At 50.5% G+C, this 21,766-nt stretch overlaps 4 protein-coding genes and 1 pseudogene across 4 annotated transcripts; 1 reads left to right on the forward strand and 4 right to left on the reverse strand.

Annotated features, from left to right (window-relative positions):
* Positions 1-235: 235 nt before the first annotated feature.
* On the reverse strand, positions 236-1,446 carry LOC112895278. The gene is made up of 4 exons (XM_025963222.1): positions 1,373-1,446; positions 1,195-1,287; positions 726-827; positions 236-643 (listed from the first exon to the last, which is right to left on the reverse strand). Exons 1-4 carry the CDS (start codon positions 1,427-1,429, stop codon positions 248-250), a joined length of 648 nt encoding a protein of 215 aa, XP_025819007.1. The 5' UTR covers positions 1,430-1,446; the 3' UTR covers positions 236-247.
* LOC112891778 lies at positions 1,431-2,230 on the reverse strand. Its single transcript, XM_025958735.1, has 4 exons — positions 2,032-2,230; positions 1,687-1,934; positions 1,476-1,591; positions 1,431-1,443 (listed from the first exon to the last, which is right to left on the reverse strand). The coding sequence occupies exons 2-4, from the start codon at positions 1,882-1,884 to the stop codon at positions 1,431-1,433; spliced, it is 327 nt and encodes a 108-aa protein (XP_025814520.1). The 5' UTR covers positions 1,885-1,934; positions 2,032-2,230.
* Positions 2,231-9,434: 7,204 nt separating this feature from the next.
* LOC112891788 lies at positions 9,435-10,186 on the reverse strand. Its single transcript, XM_025958748.1, has 2 exons — positions 9,947-10,186; positions 9,435-9,855 (listed from the first exon to the last, which is right to left on the reverse strand). Exons 1-2 carry the CDS (start codon positions 10,184-10,186, stop codon positions 9,571-9,573), a joined length of 525 nt encoding a protein of 174 aa, XP_025814533.1. The 3' UTR covers positions 9,435-9,570.
* A 4,264-nt stretch (positions 10,187-14,450) lies between these two features.
* Positions 14,451-15,526, reverse strand: LOC112894643 (annotated as a pseudogene).
* A 4,261-nt stretch (positions 15,527-19,787) lies between these two features.
* Positions 19,788-21,747, forward strand: LOC112894639 (serine/threonine-protein phosphatase 6 regulatory ankyrin repeat subunit A-like). Its single transcript, XM_025962406.1, has 2 exons — positions 19,788-20,649; positions 21,025-21,747. The coding sequence occupies exons 1-2, from the start codon at positions 19,897-19,899 to the stop codon at positions 21,487-21,489; spliced, it is 1,218 nt and encodes a 405-aa protein (XP_025818191.1). The 5' UTR covers positions 19,788-19,896; the 3' UTR covers positions 21,490-21,747.
* The last annotated feature ends 19 nt before the right edge of the window (positions 21,748-21,766 follow it).

Below are 21,766 nucleotides of genomic sequence, written 5' to 3' on the forward strand. Positions count from 1 at the left end.
CAGCCATCATCCACAGGATTGACACCACAATTCTCAAATCATTCAGAATTCACAGGTCAACACAATTCACTGAAGCCTTCATGGATACACATGTTCCAACCATAAACTTGCAGCATACTTATTCAACCACATAGTTCCAGGTTCAACCACACATGTTCCAACCACAAAGTTCGAAGCACAGACTAAGTTAAAGCAATGTAGCAAAAGCTTAGACAAAGGCCTCATCCTCAGAAACTGCAGTCATACCTCAATCTTTCTGAAGTCTCAGGACAGCTCGCAGCAGCGCATTAGTCTCCTCAAACCTGCTAGTCATCCCCCTCACTTCCTCTTGGGTCTGCCGCAGCAAGTTTTGGTTTTCTTCAAGTGCGTCCTGCTGAGCTTGAAGTTGTGCCTGCAACTCTTCCCGCTTCCTAGCAGCTTCCTCTCTTTCAGCTTGGAGGGTTGCCTCAAACTCAGCTCGGATGCGTGCTTGTGCTGCTGTTGATGAGGACTGAGCATTCTTTGATGGTCGAGGGGCACCAATGTTAGGAAGAAATGTGGATGAGCGGCTGATCTCGCTAAGAGTTTCATCAACAATCTTGGTGGGAGATTTTTTTTCTTCTCCTTCTTCTGGCTCTCTATCCTTCTCTGCCACCATCCGTTCCTACATAAAGAGAATGCAGTTAATAACAAGGCCAGGCACGTACTTGAGTACAATAGATGTATCAAATCATTTTGGAACTTACATATATTTCATTGGCAAGAGGAGTGCGACCATTTTTGGAACTTTTCATACATTCCCCAAAGAACTCTACAGCATCTGGATCGCTGTTGTTGTACTTAGGCCTCTGCAGCATGTAAAAGCCTTGGATGACTTTGAAGCACACATCTCAGTTTGCATTGCATAGTAATAAAAGGATCCAGCCGAAAACCAGGCAATCAGTGTGCATACAGAACAAAATAATCACATACAGTACAAGAAGCAAAATGTTTAGTATCAGAAAGAGCCTTGCCCTTTTCATCCATCTTTCTGAGTTTCCCTGTGCAAATAAATTCCAAAAGGAAAAACACTACAAATAGCTATTCAGTAGAGGAAAAACACTACAAATATCCATGAACTACATTTTCCTTTGCAACATAACAAGAGCTTAAAGATGTTGAACATACAACCGAAAAGCACCCCAAAAGTGCCCCAAGTGAAAGCAATAGTATTACCAGGCTGTATCGATAGGCTATGTAGGACCTAGAACCAGTTTTTTGGTGAAGCTGCACCTTGGATCGGTTTACTTTATTCTTCGCAGATTTCTCCTGCACCACAAATGCAATACAAACTTCTAATTGACAGGCATAGTTTGATTGCATGTTAACAAAAGCAGTGATGCAGGCCATGGACCTGATTCTTTGGGTCACACCAGTACTTTATGAGCTCGATCCACTCCTCTGTCTTCATTTTAGGTGGAGGTTCTTTGGCCAACAGCTGTTCCATTGTGAGGGACTCGTCGAAGTACTTCCTTTTTAGGTGATACCTCTGCTGCTTTACTCCCTTCTTAATGATATCAGTGCATGCAGATTTGCTTGGTCCATCATTCTTAACATCCACATCCAACCTATTCTGCAGTCACACAAATCATTTATTTGACAAAATTTCTTACATGGGAGTAGAGCTAGTAATGAAAGAAAGTAGTTGAAGTGAATTAGGTGTCTCACCGCCACTTTATCAAGCACTTTTTGTACTTCTACTGGCCCCCCATCTTTTTCATAAAGCTTCCAAGATGTGTAGATAGGCAGCTTGTCTCTAAGAGCTACACCAGTTTCTGATGCCAGCTTCGCTGCTTGAAGTGGGACATCAGGTCTTTTCTTCCCTTCAGCCACTTGGATAGGCAGCTTGTTTCCTCTCTTTATCATCTTCTCTAAGCCAAGCCCTATGGTTTTCTTGCGGACTTCCTTTCGGGGCGCTGCATTGGCAAATAACATGCAAAATGGGTTATTATAGCAGCCACAAATGTAGATATTGAATGTAGATAATAGGGGTTGGAAACACATATTGATTACCAGGAACAAAGTCACCAACTGGTTCTCCTTCAATTGTATGACCCTCTGAATCGGCATCAACTTGGTCATTTGCGTCATTGATGTCATTGCTTTGCCTAGAGCTCTGTACACCTGGCGAGGTTTCTACAGGAACTGATTGGTTAACACTAGTCGTGGGAGTAACTTGTGGAAACACGGTAAGGATGGGTGTAGGAGTAGGAGTACTATGCTCAGTGTTTCCACTAGGCGTAGATATGGGTGGACTGGTGCTAGGTAATCTAGAAGCACTGGAAATCGGATTAGTTTTAGGGTTGGCTTTCGAAGCGGTCTTAGCAGGCAAGCGCAATCTTTCCCTAGGTGGTGGACGGCCTCCTGGCGATGCCATGGCTGCCTGCTGCCTAGTCAATCTGGTAGGCGTGCACGGTGGTAGCTGGTTTGCATCCTTAGGTGGTGGACGGCCTCCAGGCGATGCCATGGCTGCCTGTTGCCTAGTCAATCTGGTAGGCGTGCACGGTGGTAGCTGGTTTGCATCCTTAGGTGGTGGACGGCCTCCAGGCGATGCCATGGCTGCCTGTTGCCTAGTCAATCTGGTAGGCGTGCACGGTGGCAACTGGTTTGCATCCCTAGGTGGTGGACGGCCTGCAGGCAATGCCATGGCTGCCTGTTGCCTAGTCAATCTGGTAGGCGTGCACGGTGGCAGCTGGTTTGCATCCCTAGGTGGTGGACGGCCTCGAGTACGCCTGGCTGCCTGTTTCCTAGTAAATTTGGTAGGCGAGCACGGTGGCAGCTGGTTTGCAGCCGGCATATGTGCCGTCTTTTGCTTCTTAGTGCGAGTTCCTGGAACCATCGCTCGTACCTGCCAAGAGAAACATGCATCTTATCGATTAAGGATAATGAGTGAAGTACATTAAATGACTACAATGAAGTACATGATTGAAAAAGACTAACTACATACTTGTTAATTGGCCTAGTAATGCATCTCACCTCAGTATTATCCTCATGTTTTAGGTCATCATCGTAGTCATCATCACTGTCACATTGGTTATCAATGTCAGAGGATGGGTCATATTCATTGTCAGACTCTATTGTCTTCCCCATGCACTTTTCCTTTTTCGAAAAAACATCTCTAACATCCTGAGCTAGTATTGGAATACCCAGAGACGCAAAAATTTCCTGGACCTCCCTTACCCTTTCATCCCTTTCCAGCTCGTACTGAGTTTTTTTCATTTCTTACTTAGTTTCATGAAATGGACAGAGAGCAGAAACTGGATTCAGTTTCTGTAAAAGAGATGCAAAAGAACTAACAAATCAGTATTCTTTAAAATGTTAGGAAGAAGAAAAAATAACAATTAACAGAATGTAAGATTACCAAGCAATGGAGGAGAAGGGGGAACTAACAAATCAGTATTCAGACTGTAACTTTTCTGAACATTTCTAGACTGCAATTACCAAGCAATGGAGGAGAAGGGGGAAGCAGACTACCTTTGGAGGAGGAGGAAGCAGACTATAGCCGGCGTTGAGGAGTGCACGTGGATGCCTTCGGTGCGCCTCTGTCCGAGCAAAGTTCAGGATGTCGACGGGGCTCTCCGGCCTCTGGCGTTGACGTGGACGTCGTCCGCGCTGGGCGCCGCTAAGTGGCGGGGAGGTAGGAGGAGGCCATGCTCGTTGACGTTGCGGGGTTGAGTGACAGCGGGCCGGGGGTGGTGGGTCGGCGCGGCAGCGGGGGTGATGGGTCGGCGTGGCAGCAGGGGCTTGAGGGACAGCGGGGGTGGTGGCTCGTTGACGTTGCGGGGTTGAGTGACAGCGGGCCGGGGGTGGTGGGTCGGCGCGGCAGCGCGGGTGGTTGGTCGGCGCGGCAGCGGGCCGGGGCTGGAGGGACGGCGGGGGTGGTGTGTCGGCGAGGAGAGGGGACGGCGGGGGTGGTGTGTCGGCGAGGAGAGGGGACCAAGGATTGGGGATTTTTCCCCTATCCCTAGCCGGGGGAGAGGATAAGGCGAGGGGGGATTTGGATGGCTTGAGCGGGAGGTGGGGCGGGTCCCGTGTGTCGGCGAGCGGGATAGCGCGGGAGAGAGCCAGGTGCGGCAGCGAAAATTTGGCCCTGGCGGGTGGGCCCGGATTGTCAGTGACCCTTTGAGTTGTATTAGGATTTCAAACCGATTTTTAGGCCTAGTAAACGATTGAAAATGAAATGAACGTATAAAACAAAAATGTTCAACTCATCCAGTTCTACATTTTTGGTTTTGGCTATTTTTTCATTTGAACTTTTTTTGACAGTTTCAAATTTGAATTTCAAATTTGACGGTCTATGGACTAAAAATTGGTGTGCTAAATACTTTCAAAATAAAAAGTGATGAACACAAAGATTGCACATCTCATCAAAATGAACACTTTTGTTTTGGTAGTTAGTTCATTCGAGAAAGTGGCGGTAAGTTTGTTCATAAAAATTACAAGTCTCACTAATAGTTTCATAGTTTCATGAGGCTATATGAGAGATTGTTCCCTCGACTTGTAAATCGTTCAAACTTTGGAACATCAAAATATGATCAAAATCAACAAAAAAAATTTGAATGATCATGATTTTACAAATTTTTAGAAAAAAAGCATCAGATTTCGAGAGTATGTAGGAGAAAAATTTGTTACAAGATTTAGACATGAACATCTGGGCCCACATGTCATTGATACGCTGGACAACCTGGCCACTGTGTGCCCGCTTGGCCACTGGTCATTGTGTTGCCGCTTGGCCACTGCCTGTAGGCATCAGGCCGGCCCAACTGGCCTGCTTGCCTTGGCGCCCCTCCCCTCACCCTGCAGGCTTGCCGGCGAGTAGCACCTGCACTCACCGGCCTCGCCGCCCCTCACCTCCAGCAGCCGCCGCCCCTCCCCTCAGCTGCATCTGGCGCCCACCCCCTCAGCTCCAGCAGCCGCCGCCCCTCCCCTCAGCTGCATCTGGCGCCCACCCCTCAGCTCCAGCAGCCGCCGCCCCTCCCCTCACGTGCATCTGGCGCCCACCCCTCAGCTCCAGCAGCCGCCGGCCGTCCCCTCACCTGCACTGTGGTACGTGGAGACTAGGGGTCCAACCCACGGTGGATCTTCACCAGCAAAACGAGCTGCTCCACCCCCTCCAGCATCCACGCGCGGCAACCACACCCCCACAAGGTGAGTTCAGTGATGTGTACCTCTGTCAATTTACCATTTTTTCTTGTACTGTTTGAACTTTAGTCCAGGGATTTAAGATGGATTTGTTACTCTTTGCACCTAATTTATCCAGGTCAAGATGGATAGAAGTTGGATTTATACAAGTGCACCATTTTCGCCGGCCTTTTTGTCTGGTGTTCAACACTTCATGGGAATATGTCAGAGCTAGATGTACTAGTGCAGATGAGAAAATCAAGTGCCCATGCCGAAAGTGCTTGAACCAGAAAGAGAAAAGCCTAGATGATGTGCACGAGGATATCGAGCTCAATGGTATGTCGAGGTGCTATATTAGGTGGGCCCATCATGGAGAGGAAGACGATGATGTTGGACAAGATGATGATGGAGAACTCGCTGATCTACCTGAAGATATGTCATGTAATGGAACTGACCAAGGCCAGGCACCACTTGATGAGGAAGGACAAGCTGAAGATGTCATAGATGACGGTGCAAGGGGAGTTCAGGGGTTGATTCAAGATTTGCGCGACGCAGCAAGCCATGGCCTCGGTGGTAACTTATATAAACAACTCATGGAAGAGGCAAAGCGTGAACTTTATCCAGGTTGCACCGAGGAGAGTAGGCTATCTTTCATGATTAAACTGCTGCATATAAAAGTGTACAATCGGATAACAACATCTGGGTTCGATGCATTCCTTGAGTTGCTTTCTTCAACTTTGAAGAATGTGCCCGGAATTCCTAAGTCATATAACGAGATGAAAGCTGTGCTTCGGAAGCTTGGTTTTGGTTATGTTTCTATTGATGCGTGCAAGTATGATTGTGCCTTGTTTTGGAAGGACCATGAAGGCGATGATCATTGCCCAGTTTGTGGCTTCACAAGATGGAAAGTGAACAAGGAGGGCAGAAAGAAAGTTCCTCACAAGGTCCTCCGTTACTTTCCAATAATTCCACGCCTTCAAAGGCTTTTCATGTCAAAGCAGCGGGCACAATATGCAAGATGGCACAAGGAAAAGAGGGTACCCGTTGAAAATGAAATGAGACATCCTGCTGATGGGGAAGCTTGGAAAGATTTTGATGAGACTTTCAAGTCTTTTGTAGATGATCCCCGCAATTTGAGGTTAGCCATTGCTACTGATGGATTTAACCCCATTTGGTCAGATGAGCAATTCATATAGCATATGGCCAGTGTTAGTGGTACCATAACAATTTTCCACCCTGGATGTGCATGGACCAATCCAATTATATGCTTGCTTTACTAATTCCAGGCAAAAAATCACCAGGCAAAGATTTCCATGTGTTTATGCAGCCTTTGATAGCAGACCTGATGGAGCTTTGGAAGGGTGTAAAAACTTATGATGCAGTTGAAGGCAAAGACTTTAGCCTGCGTGCAGCGATTCTGTTTGGAATCCATGACTACCCTGCATTGGGCACCATGTCAGGCAGAACCACTAAGGGTTACTTTGCATGTGTATACTGTGATGAGAATCCATGCTCCGAATGTCTTAGAAACAAAATTGGTTTCATAAACCATAGACGTTTCCTCCCTAACGACATGCTTGGAGGACAAACAAATCTTTCAATGGCAAGCATGAAAAAAGAGAGCAGCCAAGGAAATTTAACTGCAGATGAGGTTATGGCAAGGTTGGATTCAGTTTGCTATGTTCCAGGCAAGAATCCAGATAAGCCAAAACCAAGAAAACGATGCCGTAATGTAGATGAACCAGTATGGCATCTGAAGGTTAGCTTGTATGATTTACCATACTGGTCAAAATTGAAGCTACAGCACAACCTTGATGTTATGCACATAGAGAAAAACATATGTGAAGCCATTTTGTCAACTCTGCTTAATATCCCAAATAAGACAAAGGACACCATCGCTGCTAGACTAGATTTGGAGGATAGAGGTATAAGAAAGAGCTTCATTTGCTAGATGACAGTGGTAGTTCATCATCAAAGCCAAGAGCTTGTTACGTTCTAAAACCAGAAGACAAGAAGAAGTTCATGCAATTTGTGAGCAATGTTAAGTTTCCAGATGGCTATGCCTCCAATATATCAAGATGTGTCATATGGAGGGAGGAGGATCAATCCATGGGCTGAAAAACACATGACTGTCATATAATGCTGCAGCATATTTTACCAGCTGGCCTTCGTGGTTTGGTGCGCAAAGATGTATATGAAGTAATTGCTGAATTGGGTAGGTTTTTTAGACAACTTTGCTCCAAAACTATAAAGGTTGATGCACTACACCAGATGAAGGAAGATATTGTGCTTATCATTTGCAAGCTAGAGAAAATCTATCCTCCAGCATTTTTCGATGTTATGGTTCACCTAGCAGTACACTTACCTGATGAGGCACTCCTTAGGGGACCGGTGCAGTATGGATGGATGTATCCCATTGAGAGAAGGTTGGGCACCTTTAAGCGTTTCGTTCGCAATCAAGCAAGACCAGAAGGATCTATTGTGGAGGCATACACTGCCTATGAGTGTATGACCCAGTGCTCAACATATTTCAGTGACATCATTAGTAGGTTCACTAGGCCTGAAAGAAACTTAGATGGACAAGAGAACATCTCACCCAATGGTTACTCTATTTTTGATCATGGTATTAACCTGTTGGGTGCTTCAAATCTTCATTACCAAGACAAAGACATAGACTCCATGGTTTGGTTTGTTCTAAATAACTGCGAAGAAGTTGACGAATACAAAGAGTGAGTAATTCCTGCTATTGCAACCATCTTTATTCAATACTAGTGTCACAAAATAACTAATTACCTTCTTCCTTTGCAGCATGTATAGGGCACAATTAGAACAAGAAGAGGTCAACAATGTTGAAAAAAAGATGTCAACACAATTCGCTACATGGTTGGAGAATCATGTGTGTTCTACTTTCTACAGCATGACTTCATCATTTATGATCCAATACATTTTCAAATTTACTAATTCTGTATGTTTTTTACCGGCAGATTACCAAATTGAAATATGAAGGCACAACACTTGTTGACGAAGACTTGTACTCACTAGCATGTGGGCCGGATCCGCGAGTGCGTTCGTACACAGCCTGTATAATCAATGAGGTACGGTACCACACTAAGGCTCGTGATGAACATAGGAAGACACAGAACTCCACCATCAAGTGCCCAGGTACTCACGGTGATGACACAATGAACTTCTATGGGACAATCGTAGACATTATTGAGCTGAGTTACAGTAAGAACAGCAAAGGGAGTAGAACTGTTATCTTATTACGATGTGAATGGTACCATCTTGGGGGAAGGACATACCAGATGAAAGATGATGGTTACTTCAAGAGCATAAACATCACAGGCCGATGGTATAAGGATGATCCTTTCATTATGGCCACAGATGCTACACAGGTATTTTTCTTGGAAGATACAAAATTAGGGCCATGTTGGCGAGTGCTACAAGAATTTGGCCACCGACATATATTTGATGTCGAAGAGTCCGACACAAACCAACCAATCCATGAACAAGTACAAATGAGATCTCAAGAGGCATACCAAGAGGAGCATATTTCATCTAGAGATGGTGCAGTGAGAGACATTCCTCCAGATATGGATTTGTTGCACATGGATAATGAACCAGGCAGCCCTATTAGTAGAGACCTCGTCGAGAGCATCCGTCGACAAAAACATATTGCTCAAGGTGATGAAGCAGACCGCGAAGATGAAGATGAAACCTACCTTGAGTACCATAGTCCAGAAGAAGGCAATACTTCAGGAGAAGACAGTGATGTTGATTGACCTTTGCATTTCTAGACATATGTGAACCATGCATGAACTTTTCTGTTATTGACTTTGTTGTATTTCAATTATGCTACTACATTTGTATCTGAATTATGAGATTGCAAGACCTTATATGCAATGTTTCTGTTTTCAGTGTATACTTCATGTGTGATGCAGGTTACAATAGAGTGTCCAGATTTCATTTACATGATGTGTGTGTATATATATGGGGACTTCATGTGTCATGCCCAGAATCTGTCATAAAATGGATTTCTGGGTTTTTATGACCCCAAGGCCATGTCATGGAATGTACATAATTTGTCACAAAATGTATTGGCCGGAAGTAACATACATTCTGCCAATATTTCGTCACGCACAAATTTGCTAAATACACTATTCCATTTCCTTCCTTTTCATTTCTTGCTTGCCTGAATGCAAGCCCATCCAATATTGGCACATAATGTTTCATACATGAACTGATTTGCATTGCTTCAAAAAAGAACCAGTTTGCATTGCTTGACCATCGACCAGATTGCAATGCTAGAAAATGCACCACCTTGTTCTTACATTACAAAAGTGAAGACCAACTGCACCAGATTGCATTGTTCATACTACACTGCAACCATCACCTACAAAGACTAAAATACATTATGCAGTGAACTTGACTTCACTGCCTGCCTGCAACATACATCAACACACAGCCAAGACCAACTACTAAAACAGACATCAAAAGGTTGAACTTGCACGCAAGATTGTCCACCTTGGCCTCAATCTGTAGTTCACCAGCCCGCATATTCATGACCATTCTCCCAGATGATGCATCTGCTACCTCTTCAGCTTCATCACCAATGTCCACTGCCAGGGGGAATTTGTGGATTGCGACAATGCCAAGCTCCTCCAGCTTATCCAAATACTGCCTTTGGAAATTATAGAACCCGCAAAGCTTAGGAAACTACAACAATAACAAAACAATTTCATTAACCATAGCTGGATAAACAGGGATGAAGAACTTCTCAGCTCAAATCATACAAGTGGATGCTCACTGAGTTCCGTGGACATTTGAAGAACACACGCAGGTAGTTCTCGGTCGTGTCCTTCCCTGACCGCCTCTCTATGACCCTCGCCATCCCACAGTCAGGGCATGGGATCAAGGGGAGTCCAGTCTCCTTACCAAGAGGATATGGCTGCAGCTCCCACATCGAGCTTGGCTCCAGATGGCGCTCAACCATCCTGGACGCTCCACTGCCCCTCGATTGAGTAGCCGAGCTACCCCACTTGGACATGGCGCCGTCGTCGCCGTCGCCGCCACAGCAGTCTCCTGGAACTGTCCAGCGCTGTCACCTGGGGAGAGGGGGAGCCGGCTCCGCCCAGAGGCAGCACGACGGCGGCCGTGCTCTACCACCCGACCGACGCTCGCCCAGAGGCCCACCCGCACGCCGAGCTCAGACCGCCCTGCTCTGCCTGCCCGCATGCACTGGCCTCACGCCCGGGTCCGCCCACCCCCACGCCCTGGCCTCACACCAGAGGCCACCTGCTCCGCCCGCCCGCACATCGAGATCCGCCGCCGCCCTGGCGTCCCGCCGAGATCCGCCACCCGCCGCGCTCCACCAGGCCGCCCCCCAAGCTCGGCCTACCCGCCCGCAACGCTACACCAACCCACCCACCGCCGGCATCCGCGCTCGGCAGCCGCGGTCCGCTCACCCGGACGCTGCCCGCCCGCCGCCTGAACACCGCCCGCCGCTGTGTGGGAGTGGGGAATTTTGGGGAACGATTCGAAATGGCCAAGTTCCACTTCTGTTCGGGATCATGTTATAATTAACAAACAATGACGTACAGAAAAGGTCACAAAAAACCACTTCATATCGTCATTAAAACCATAACAGACGATCGGCTACTCTGGTTGACATTTTGTGACGACACCGGGCATCTTTATGTGACCAAAAGAAGAGATTGGTCATAAATAGTTCAAGGGCTCATGAATTTATGACGACATAGATTTTGTCGTCATCTAATGTTACAATATATGACGATATTTGTCCTCGTCATGAGGACTTTTGTCATAAAAAATCATAATTCTTGTAGTGCCTTCGACTGCTGCTTCAGCCTCTACGTCATCTATGTCAACTACTTCAACTACAAGTGAAGCTTATCTCATGAGCACCAGCCAAGAGGGACTGGGGGTGTACTGGAGGACCAGTTCATCTCAGATGATGGAGTCTTGTCCAGCGCTCGTGAGAGAAGACTTGAAGATGTTGCAGCAACCTTCGACCACGGCTACTCCAACTACATTGGCTCATGGAGCAGAGCCTACTGTGGGGGTGTGTCAGACCCGGGGCCACGGGACTGGATACATAACGTAGTTTAAAGAGGTTTAAGAGATTAAGCCCGTCTTATCTCTTGTTTATCTCGTTTATCTCTTATTTATCCCGTTTAAGTAGGAGATAGAGCTAACCGGTACAGAGGGAATCTACTCGAGATATGTTCTGGTATGATTCCCTAGCTGGTGTTGGTTAGTATCTTTATAACCCTAGCCTCTCGGATATATAAGGGAGGTCAGGGACCCCTCTCAAAACATGATATCTAGGTTATTCTACACCTAAGGCAATACAAACCACTACAGGACGTAGGGTATTACGCACCTAGCGGCCCGAACCTGTCTAAGCTTTGTGTTTCTTGTACCTTCGAGTTCCTGATCTCGGCGTTCCCTCACCCAAATTCTACCACCTTGGGTATACCCCTCGGTGGGCAGCCGGTTAAACACCGACAGGGTGTACTGGAGGACCAGTTCATCTCGGACTTCGGATTTCTATCCAAAACTCAGAAAAGAAGCCACTCGCCGATCGAAGGTCAAGAGCGAAGCCGCCCTTGAAATCAAAGCTCTATAGGGTTTAAAGCTGACACTTATGTAAATCAAAGCATGTGCTTACTCTTTTTCTATGCCCTTTTTTCCCGATGGGCTTTTGGCGCACATGTGCGGGTTGCAAAGGACTTTCCTTGCAACTCAAGTTCGGATTATGGACACGCCTCTTTTAACAGGATCGGCTACTTAGTCTTATTGTGCCGGCTAAGACCGAGTAGCTGAGGGGCTACCGTTGGGGGTGCGGCTTAGGCCATCACCGGATCCCCTTTGTGTAAAAGAGGCTAAGTTACAGGGGTATTGGGGCTTGTTTATGAGGTCTAAGGACTCAGTTACAGCATCCAGGGATCTATTTGTAAGTCTTGGGTGCTCTTTTATAAATCTCAGGGATCTTCTTGTAATATTCGACCCCACCAATAGAATAAATATAAACTACCGATCTCCTACTCCCTATAAATAGAGCCCTAGAACTTGGAGGAGTGAACTTTTACCCATTTGCTCTCTCGCTCACTTGCTTGCTCTCTCACTCACTCTAAGTTTGCTACGTTGAGCTTGAGTTCCCTTACTCTCAATTTGTCTCGTTTCGGCTCGTCCGAACCCAACATCCCAGTTTGTAACACCAACCGGTACTAAATGACACTTTAGTCCCGGTTACCCAACATCCCAGTTTGTAACACCAACTGGTACTAAATGACACTTTAGTCCCGGTTGGAGGTTCCAACTGGAACCGACTTATAGTCATGGTTAGTGACACCAACCAATATTAAAGCGGAACTTTTAATTTCGGTTGGAGGCTCGAACTGGGATTAAAGATCCCTGCCGCCCTAGCCGTTGGACCAGGAAGTCTACGTTAGTCCCGGACCCAACATTGACCGGGACAAATATTAAAGATGAAAGATCCGTTCTGCATTAGTAGTTGTATTGAAAGCTTTGCTTGCGCCATAGGTCCTAGCAAAAAGACATCATTTAGAGCTTGTTCAATTAATCCCCTTTAAAAGAGGATTAGGAGGATTTTGACTTATTAGGGATTCGATCCCTCCCTACTCACTCCAATTCCCTCCAAGCCGAGCAAGCCCTTATGCTGTTAGACTTAAACTCGGCTCGAAGATGTGATGCACATAATTATAGACACTAATGATGCCACCGGGTATGCGATCCTCCTGTATGCAGCAGCCTGCTGGGGCATTTCACGGCCAGTGGCCAGTGCTCAAAGCGCCGTTTCTAGAATCTGTCCTCGAAGCCTTTTCCCTGCGCTCGCCTCGATCTGGCACGGATCCAACGGCCTCCAGGAACTTTTTTACCGTGCACGGATCAGCAGGCGGCCGGAGGGGAAAGGGGGCAGCGACTCGGTGAGAAAGCAGCAGCAGCACTGGTGCACCTCTGCTCCGGCGCGACATCCAGTGATGAGCCGGGAGCCACAGCAAAAGGCTGTCGAGCCGCGGCCCCTCCTTCACAGCTCGTTTCGTAGCAGCACGCGGCTGGGGAGGGGGTTGGCAGGAGAGGGATTGCGAGAGATCGCCGGGCCGTGGGTATTGCGCCCTCGCCGCGCAAGCTCGGGCGCGCCCCAGCCCCCAAGCCAAGCGCAAGGCTCCACCCGCAACCGGCGGCGCCTCCGCTCGCTGGCCGGTGGCGGGTGGCGACGGCGACCAGGTGGCCGGTGTCGCCGCGCCGCTTGGCCTGCTCCCGTCGCGCGCGCACGTACAGGTGTGGCGCCTGCCGACTCCATGTGGCAGTGTGCCGTGAGCGTTGCTAGAATGCTACATGGGCGGCCAGCGGGAGCACTCCCATTCCGCTGCCTTCTCGCCATTGTCGTCATCACTCATCATAACCGGTGCAGATGACGTAAAGAGAGTGAGAGAGAGCACTGCCATAATGCCATTCCGGTTCGGCAGATCAGATTACGATTTACCAACGAGGATCCGACAAAGGGAACGGTCACTGTCATTTTGAGTAGTCAGAGCATGGAAGCGTAGAGCAGGGGCAAACAGTGGAAGAATCGCACTACAGTACAAGCATCGGTCCAATCTCCGACTTGGAGCTTTCCCGGAGGCTCCAACTAAAATCCTGAAAGGTGCCTCTTGGAAAAAAGGAGGCGCTGTTATCATTATCTGAAAAATTGGAGTTCATTTTCTTCTGCAGCAAGTACTGTGCTCCAACGGCAACTTTGCCCACCGTATCGCATTCAATTCAAACGCCGCACGAACGCTCGTTTGAAAAGAAAAGAGCAAGAGGGATTTCTTTCTCCGCCTGGCGCTGCAAATGATTTGCTACCGTTGCGCGATGGGGTACGGCGAGCAGCAGCTTTCTAGAAACTTTGGCAGCACCCCCTTAGCAGGTCGGAGGTCACCAGACATTTCAAAAATGGAATCGTCACAAGTGCAAGCATGCATTCCTAATCCTAACAGTCAATTTGACACAATTACCTTGTTTCAAATTTCACGCAACTACGACAGATACACTCCAATTATATCTCAACGGGTACTTAATAACTAGTCGCATTTATCTATCTTTTACTCAAAGTTATTTAGGAGTACTCCGTATCAAATCAAACAACCCCAGATCTTCCTGCAGCATATAGCTTACTAGCTTAGCAAAGAAAAGGAGAAGCCAGAGAAGCAAGGAAACAAACAACTGTTCTAAATCCTACAGCAACAGCCAAGATTAGAGGCGTTGGTTAGCAAACAAAATGCTAGAAAAACTGCAAATGGCCACATTCATATTTAGCAATCAATCAACACTAGGCTAACGAGTAAGATTAACAGCTACTACACACAAGACCCGTTTCTTGTCTCAAGTTTGAAACTTGGAGGAAGAAAGCATTCGGTAGTTATGAGATCGTGACCTCTCGGATCTGGACCGTCAGACGTCCGGCGGCGAGCAGTCGGGGCACCGGACGAGGCCGTTCTCGTTGCAGCCGGCGCAGGTGCGGAAGCCGCCGCCGCCCTTGACGCTGTACCGCTTGTGGCTGCCGTTGCAGCTGCCGCAGAGCACGTAGCGCTCGCCGCCGCACCGGCCGCAGGCGGCCAGGGAGGCGGCGACGGCGCCGGCCACTACGCGGCGGAGCTCGCCGGCCTCGTGGAGGCGGCGGACCTCGTCGGCGCCGCCGAGGTGGCGGCCACCGACGAAGACCTGCGGGAGCGTGACCCGCCGCGGGGAGGCGAGGCGCGGGAGGAGCGCCGAGAGCTCCTCGAGGTAGCGCGGGTCCATGGCGAGGTCGCGCTCGTCGACGGCGACGCGGAGCCCGCGCAGGATGGCGCGCACGGCGCGGCAGTCCTCGTAGGTGCTGCGGACCACGTGGAGCGAGGTGAAGTAGAGCACGACGCGGTCGGCGCCGGCGCCGGCGGACGGCGGCGCCTGGAGGGTGCGGAGCGCGCGGAGGGCCGAGGCCGCGACGCGGACGCGGTGGAAGACGCGGACGGTGGAGGAGGAAGGGGAGCAGGGCGCGGCGGGCGGCGGGGAGGGCGTGGCGGCCGTCGGAGAGGAGCAGCGCCTGGAGGTCCTTGAGGGAAGGGGACGAGAAGGACAGGCGCGGGGAGGCGGCGGCGGCGACGAGCGCTGTGGAGGACGAAGAGGAGGTGGAGGTGGCCGAGGAGGGGGAGGTGGAGGAAGGGCGCGTCTTCACCCAGGGCAGCCACATGGGGGAAGCGGAGGCCGGAGATGGGGACGAGGAGGCGGGGATTTGTTCGGTTTTTCAGGTTGGGGGCGGAGGGGAGGGGGAGTACGCGGCGGCCGGGTTGCTGTTGTGGCCCTCGGAGTTTTTTTGGCATGCTCTGTTTTTGCGCTCGGATTTCAGGTGTTAGGTTTGGGATTTGAAAGGGAGTGCAGTTTTCCTTTTTAGCCCTTGAAACTTTCAGGTTTCCCTTTCACACGGGGAGGAAATCTCTTTTTTATATATATGTAGAACATGGAAAATATTTCCGCCCTTTGCAACTTGTACAAATCGTTTTAATTGCTTGGTATAGGATCCTAGGGGTACATCGGTTGTTGTATAAAGAAACATTTTTTCTTCTTGTGTTTGGCAAGTTTAGAGTACCTTGGGCAAGGACATCAAGGACAGAACCAACCCAAAGCTGACATAGCTTAATAAAGCAACAAAGTCAACTTGGGAGCCTAACCTGATAAATTAACTAGGGTAAACGCCGCCGAAGTGCGGACGATTTACTTTTCCTGTTTTGTGCACATGGCTTGTAATTTACATAAGATAGTGGAGAAAAATTACATGAAACAAATTGACCGATGATGCACAAAACATATACAAAGCAGTTGGTAGTTGCATCATCTAAGCTATGCCGATGCCCTAGACTATGTCGCATCATGTACTTTTATTATTTTTGTTTTACCTTAATGTAATTACACGCAGCTCTTCTAAGTACCCTTAAAAAACAATGACGACGCTCCACGAATATTTGTCAAACCTTTTCACCAGAAATGGCGATGCCTGATGAACCTTCCGACATACTGTGCAACTTTGATGGGAAAAGAGGGCTCACAGGGAGGACGCGGGAGAGGAGGGGGCGCGGTGGCCGGTGCTGATTCGCAGAAAGCATGGCCCAGCGTGTGCGTGTCTTCTTCCCTCTTGTTTATACAGGGAGCAGTGATCAGGGGTACCCCTGCTGTTTCTTAATGGCAAACATGTGAGAGCTTACCCCTCCGTCCATTGAATATTTCAGTCCAAACCTCGTGGGTCACCTTACCCGTGTGCCTAGCAATGAAGCCTGGAGTGGGGTGTCAGGGTGTGCCTGAATCAAAACCTAATCACAGAACTGAGGGGTGTTAGTGAAAAGAGCTTAATTAGCCTTGTGACCTTGTCAAATCCTAATCATGTACTCTTCGGTACAGTGATGAAATTTTCCCAAATTTGCACTACCTGTCTAGCTTCACACCTTGCATCCTCATTTTCTTTGGACTACTTAGCTGTAGCCTTGTAGGAGTACTATGGCATGCTTGCTCAGGCAAGGTAGGTACTCCTCTCAACGGGTGTACTCTTCTCCGGCACCGTAGGACACAGCGACTCATGGCATGCTGGCTTTACCGGCAAGCATACGAGTATTCGGCACTGCGAAATTATTGCGTGTCTCCGTCTCCGCGTACGTGCAGTAGCACAATCGACGAAGCAACAGGGGCATGCGCGCTGGTCCACAGTTTTTTGTTTTCAGATTGATTTTTTGTCTGGATTTCCAGCTTCTTCCCTGAACCGCCTCTGCAAGACTGCAACGGCCGTCAGCTGGCAACTACCGAACTGCCGCTGTTGGAAGAGAATGCTTCCAAGCAACGGGTGATCAATGGTGAACGGAGAGTGAGCGGCAACTGGCAACCAACAGCAGGGAGCAGGCACTGTTTGTCATGGCGGTTTCTCTGGTTCCAACTTCCGGGAGGTACTGTCGATTTTGAAGAACGCAGAAACGAAGGACAGTCTTGGGCGAGGTCACCACCGGACATGGGAAGCCGTGCTTACTGCCCGGCCGATTCAAGTTGCATTGTCCATGGGCTCCACAGACCACAGCAACAACAGCACGCGCACTTTCATGGCCTCCTGGTCCTGCCCCTGCCGCCACCGGCCACCACCATGTCAAGGAAGAATATGCCGCGTGCTCCGTCCACGTGACGGTGGGTGCCGGGAAAGAGGAAAGGCTGCGCGCACTGCAAAGGCTTCCCCGAGAGTCGAGACCCTGTGCTAGTGTGCTGTGCATAGAAGCTTGGACCTCACGTCCTCACCTCACCTTGACATGCATCATGCGGCACACGCTGACACGCAGATGATGGGGTGCAGATGCCGTGAGATTATTTGGTGGTGAGCAGTGCTAGCCGAAAAGAGAAGTTGACTCGACCTCGCTTTTGCCAACCAAAACCTGCCGCGGGCATGTGCTAACGCTGCTGCGTGCTGCCTGCCGCCGCCAACGACTCGGATGACCTAAGGATCCAGCCATTTATTTTTATTTTTAGTTCGTATCATATCATATTTAAATATTTAGATACTAATTAGAGGATTAAATATGGTCTAACTATAAAACTAATTGAATAAATAGAGAATAATTCATATCTATTAAAACTAATTAATCCATCATTAGTATGTATTTACTGTAGCACAATATTATCAAATTATGGACTGATTAAACTTAATAGATTTTTCTCGCGAATTAGCCTCCATTTTTGCAATTAATTTTATAATTAATTTATATTTAATACTTCTAATTGATATTCTCCTTCAATGCGACGGGCCCGGAACAAACAGGGCCATTCTCCGCGGGACATCGCGGTCGGCCAGCAGATTGGGGGACTAGCGGGTACGTACGTTGCTGCTGGGATGGCGCCACGGCGGCCAGTGCCAGGACCGTGCCGCGCTCGTGTCTTGCTCTCGCGTGAAGATGCCGAGTCCTAACTCCTGACGCGTCACTTTGCTCCCAAGTTGTCGGGTCTAACTGATCCAAGCTGACCAGCATTGCTTTTGATTCAGAGCATAGACTGTAGGACGGTGTGAGTGCTAGTAGCCCTGTGCCTGAGTGCCTCTGTCCTTGCACGATTACGTACCTTGTTGTTGCAGCAATGTCACTTCAATCTTTTGCTAAGCAATAAGCCAATAACATCACTGCTTTTTGGGAGGAACAAATGAGACTCTTCTCAACCACTGGTCCGACAGTTCCTCCTCTGCAGTCCGCCGAAGTAAAGCTCCGACTAAAGGTAAAAGGCCCATTTGTGGGAAGTGGATCGGTCGGCCCAGGATGAACTCGGCCTGCAAATTCATAGCCCACCACGTAGTCAGTCGTCGTCCGAAACTCTGAACCTTGATGAGATGGATGGAACAGTCAAAGCAGAATTGCAGACAGGCACAGCTCCCTCTGCTTCTGACCGGATGAGGCTTGATAAGCAAATTTATCAATAGATTACTGACGACACACAACCAGTGCATGATAAACTGGTTAACCGTAATGATGCTACGCAAAAGGAAAAAAAGGGACTCGAACCCGGCTATTGCTTGGAAGGCACTTATCCTAACCGTTGGACTCCAAACGCTTTGATATCCGAATTCCTCATTGTCCTTAGAGCAAGGATTGCAGAGAGTCCGAAGCGTGTCTCATCGGGTGGCTGCTGGTTCTACCCTGTAGATAACGTGGGGATTGGGTCACTAAACTCCGAGCTTGCACATGAGGTCATGACACGCTCAGATTTCTCTCCCGTAACTCTGCCATATATGCTACGGAATATGACATTTTTTTTGGTTAGCCCAAGCATTTCATGGAGGCAGAGTTCTACTGCTTCCACATGACGTACGGTGCATAAAAACGAGGGGGGTCAGAGTCGTTGCCTAGCGCCAGGAGGGTATTTTCCTACTCCCGACCGGGCCTGCGCAGGCGCGTCTCGCCAAGCCGCGCGTATTTGTGCCGCGAGATGCCGGAGGGAGCACGCACAGGCTGCGGACGCGGCCAAGCCCCTGCTTTGTGCCGATTCGTGCGCGACAAACCCCAATTTGAGGGGGAGCGCGTCGGCACATGGCTGCCTGCCTGCCTACCCGCGGCGAGGGAGGCGACGCCGGCCGGCCGGGGGCAAGGTCACGAGCGCACTGTAGTCAGCCGTGCGCGCTGGCTGCTTGCTCCCCCGGCGTGACTCGCCACCCGTTTGCTCGGCCGCTAGCGTGTTCGGACCGGGCGGCCGGGCCTGCTGCGATCGTTGCGCTGCTCCTGCTCCATCATTCCCTCATGGTCCCATTGGCCTATCATGCAATCCAGGGACACACCGTCCGGATCCGTGGAGCCTGCACGGGACTGCAGGCACAGCTGTGTTCATGAGAGTTACTAATCCGGTATGGCTTATGAGCATGAAACAAGTGTTACTAGTAGTGAGCGAGCAGTGTGGTCTCACGTCCTCACTGGCTTAGGTTTTCGCTTTACAAATGGCGCAACGGCAATGTGTTAGGAACTGAGGACAGTCAGAAGCGGCGATGAGGCTGCTCACGCAAACGCAGTCGGTCCGGCGCAGAAGATCTACATTCTCTCCGCGCCCATCCAGCGTGACATCAAAAGCGTCGTCCTAGGTCGGCTTAGCCAGCCACCATTCCATGCTGCCTTCCACTTCCACCGCCGCCCCATCCCGCACTCGCTCCTTTCCTCCAGCAGGCAGCACCTCCGCTTCTTCCAAGAAATGGCCGCGGCGGAACCAGCGTCCTCGGCAGCCGCTGAGCGGCTGCTGGAGGTGTCGGAGGAGGAGGTGGTGATCGACTTCAAGCCCGACGCCAAGTGCCGCGCCGACCTCCGCCTCCGCTCGCTGCACCCGACCCTCCCCGTCGCCTTCAAGGTCCAGACCTCCTCCCCGCTCAAGTTCCTCGTCAGCCCGCCGCGCGGCGCCGTGCAGCCGCTCTCCTCGGCGTCCCTCCGCGTCGTGCTCCGCCCGCAGGCGCACCCGCCTCCGTCGTTCCCGCGCTCCCGCGCCGACCGCTTCCTCGTCCTCTCCTCGCTCTCCGCCGCGCACCTCGACGCCGCGGGCGCCACCGACGATACCGGCGGCGTCAGCGCCGTCCGCCTCCGCGTGTTCTTCGGCGGGCCGTACCTGCTCCGCCTCGCCGCGGACGCCGGGGACGCCGCGGCCGTGCGCCTCATCCTGCGCCGGCAGCCGCACCTGCTGCCGTTCCTCGAGCCCCAGCCCGCGGCGCCCGACGCCGCCGAGCAGTGGGCGCCGCTGCACGCGGCAGCCGCGAGAGGGGACTGCGGGGAGGTGAGGCGGCTGGGACCCGAGGCGCTGGCCGCGCGCGACCGCGAGGGGAGGACGGTCCTGCACGCCGCGGCCGCCGCCGGCGAGGCGGAGGCGGTGGCCGTGCTGGTGGACATGGGCGCCGACACATCGGCGGCCGACGCGCGCGGGAGGACGCCGATGGACGTGGCCCGCGAGAAGGGATACGTAAGCGGCTCGATCGAGTCCACCTGCTTGTCCTTCTTACTGTCCTCTACCATACGTCCATACCAACACTCGCGCAGGGAATTCAGATGCCGCTTCTTTAACCGGACATGACTCACCATAACAAACCTTGGGTAAATTGCATATACTAATCCGTCACTAACGAACACAACACAAGAAGAGACACAAGGAATCCATGGACCAGATGGAGCTTGGCTTATGCGAGCCGCGTCGCTGTGCTCGTGAACACACGCATGATAGGAGTAGGACGACGAGTCGACGACGAACGATAGGAAATAGCTAGTCTGCTAGTGCAATGTCATTGCTATTTTGTCCATTAATGTAACGGCACGCTGCTGTTTGTTTTGGTGGGTGCAGCAAGAAGTGGTGGACGTGCTGGAACGGTGGGAGCTGGTCATGACGGCGGCGAGGCGCGGCGACCTCCAGAGCCTCGAGACCCTGCTGGGCAAGCGCGCGGGGGTCCGCGGCCGCGACCAGTACGGCCTGACGGCGCTCCACCTGGCGGCGATCAAGGGCCACAGCGACGCGGTCGCCTTGCTGGCGGGGTCGGGGTGCATGGACATCGAGTGCGAGGACGTGGAAGGGCACAGGCCGCTGCACCTCGCCGTCGAGGGCGGCCACGCCGAGGCCGTGGAGCTGCTGCTCGACATGGGCGCCGACGTCAACGCCAGGACCAGGCGCGGCGCCACGCCGCTCCAGATGGCGGAGGCCATGGGGTACGAGGCAATCGCCCAACTCCTGTGCGGCAGGGGGGCGGAGGTGGCCGCTGCGCCGGCGTTGTGCGTCGCGTCCTCGTCTTCGTCGTCCATTTCGTGCGCCTGAACTTCTCGCTGGGTTCAGTTCGCAAATGTTCCAAGGACACGATACGGCACTGTATAGTCCACAGATGTGTTTGTTCTGTTTTATTGGAGAGAATATCATGCGGTGTTACCATGCAATTGCAATTATTTACATGTTGACATTATGTTGTTTATGTAGGGAAAAACATTTACTGTTCTGATTCATTCATCGTATTATTGTTCCACTTTAAAAGCATACAGGTAATAACATTTCGCATAACATGAAACTAGTTAACCACCTACTGCACTTGCGCGGACTT

This window comes from Panicum hallii, chromosome 5 (assembly GCF_002211085.1).
Source record: "Panicum hallii strain FIL2 chromosome 5, PHallii_v3.1, whole genome shotgun sequence".
Taxonomy (NCBI): Eukaryota; Viridiplantae; Streptophyta; class Magnoliopsida; order Poales; family Poaceae; genus Panicum; species Panicum hallii.

Excerpts from the sequence above, each read along its gene's own strand:
- LOC112895278 (XM_025963222.1), bottom strand. The coding sequence starts at position 1,429 with ATGAAGACAGAGGAGTGGATCGAGCTCATAAAGTACTGGTGTGACCCA. Across the intron at positions 1,288-1,372 it reads GGTGTGACCCAAAGAATCAG|GAGAAATCTGCGAAGAATAA; the intron begins GTCCATGGCCTG and ends TTTGTGGTGCAG. Across the intron at positions 644-725 it reads CTCTTGCCAATGAAATATAT|GAACGGATGGTGGCAGAGAA; the intron begins GTAAGTTCCAAA and ends CTCTTTATGTAG.
- LOC112891778 (XM_025958735.1), bottom strand. The coding sequence starts at position 1,884 with ATGATAAAGAGAGGAAACAAGCTGCCTATCCAAGTGGCTGAAGGGAAG. Across the intron at positions 1,592-1,686 it reads AAGTGCTTGATAAAGTGGCG|AATAGGTTGGATGTGGATGT; the intron begins GTGAGACACCTA and ends GTGTGACTGCAG.
- LOC112891788 (XM_025958748.1), bottom strand. The coding sequence starts at position 10,186 with ATGTCCAAGTGGGGTAGCTCGGCTACTCAATCGAGGGGCAGTGGAGCG. Across the intron at positions 9,856-9,946 it reads TCAAATGTCCACGGAACTCA|TTTCCTAAGCTTTGCGGGTT; the intron begins GTGAGCATCCAC and ends TTATTGTTGTAG.
- LOC112894639 (XM_025962406.1), top strand. The coding sequence starts at position 19,897 with ATGGCCGCGGCGGAACCAGCGTCCTCGGCAGCCGCTGAGCGGCTGCTG. Across the intron at positions 20,650-21,024 it reads TGGCCCGCGAGAAGGGATAC|CAAGAAGTGGTGGACGTGCT; the intron begins GTAAGCGGCTCG and ends TGGTGGGTGCAG.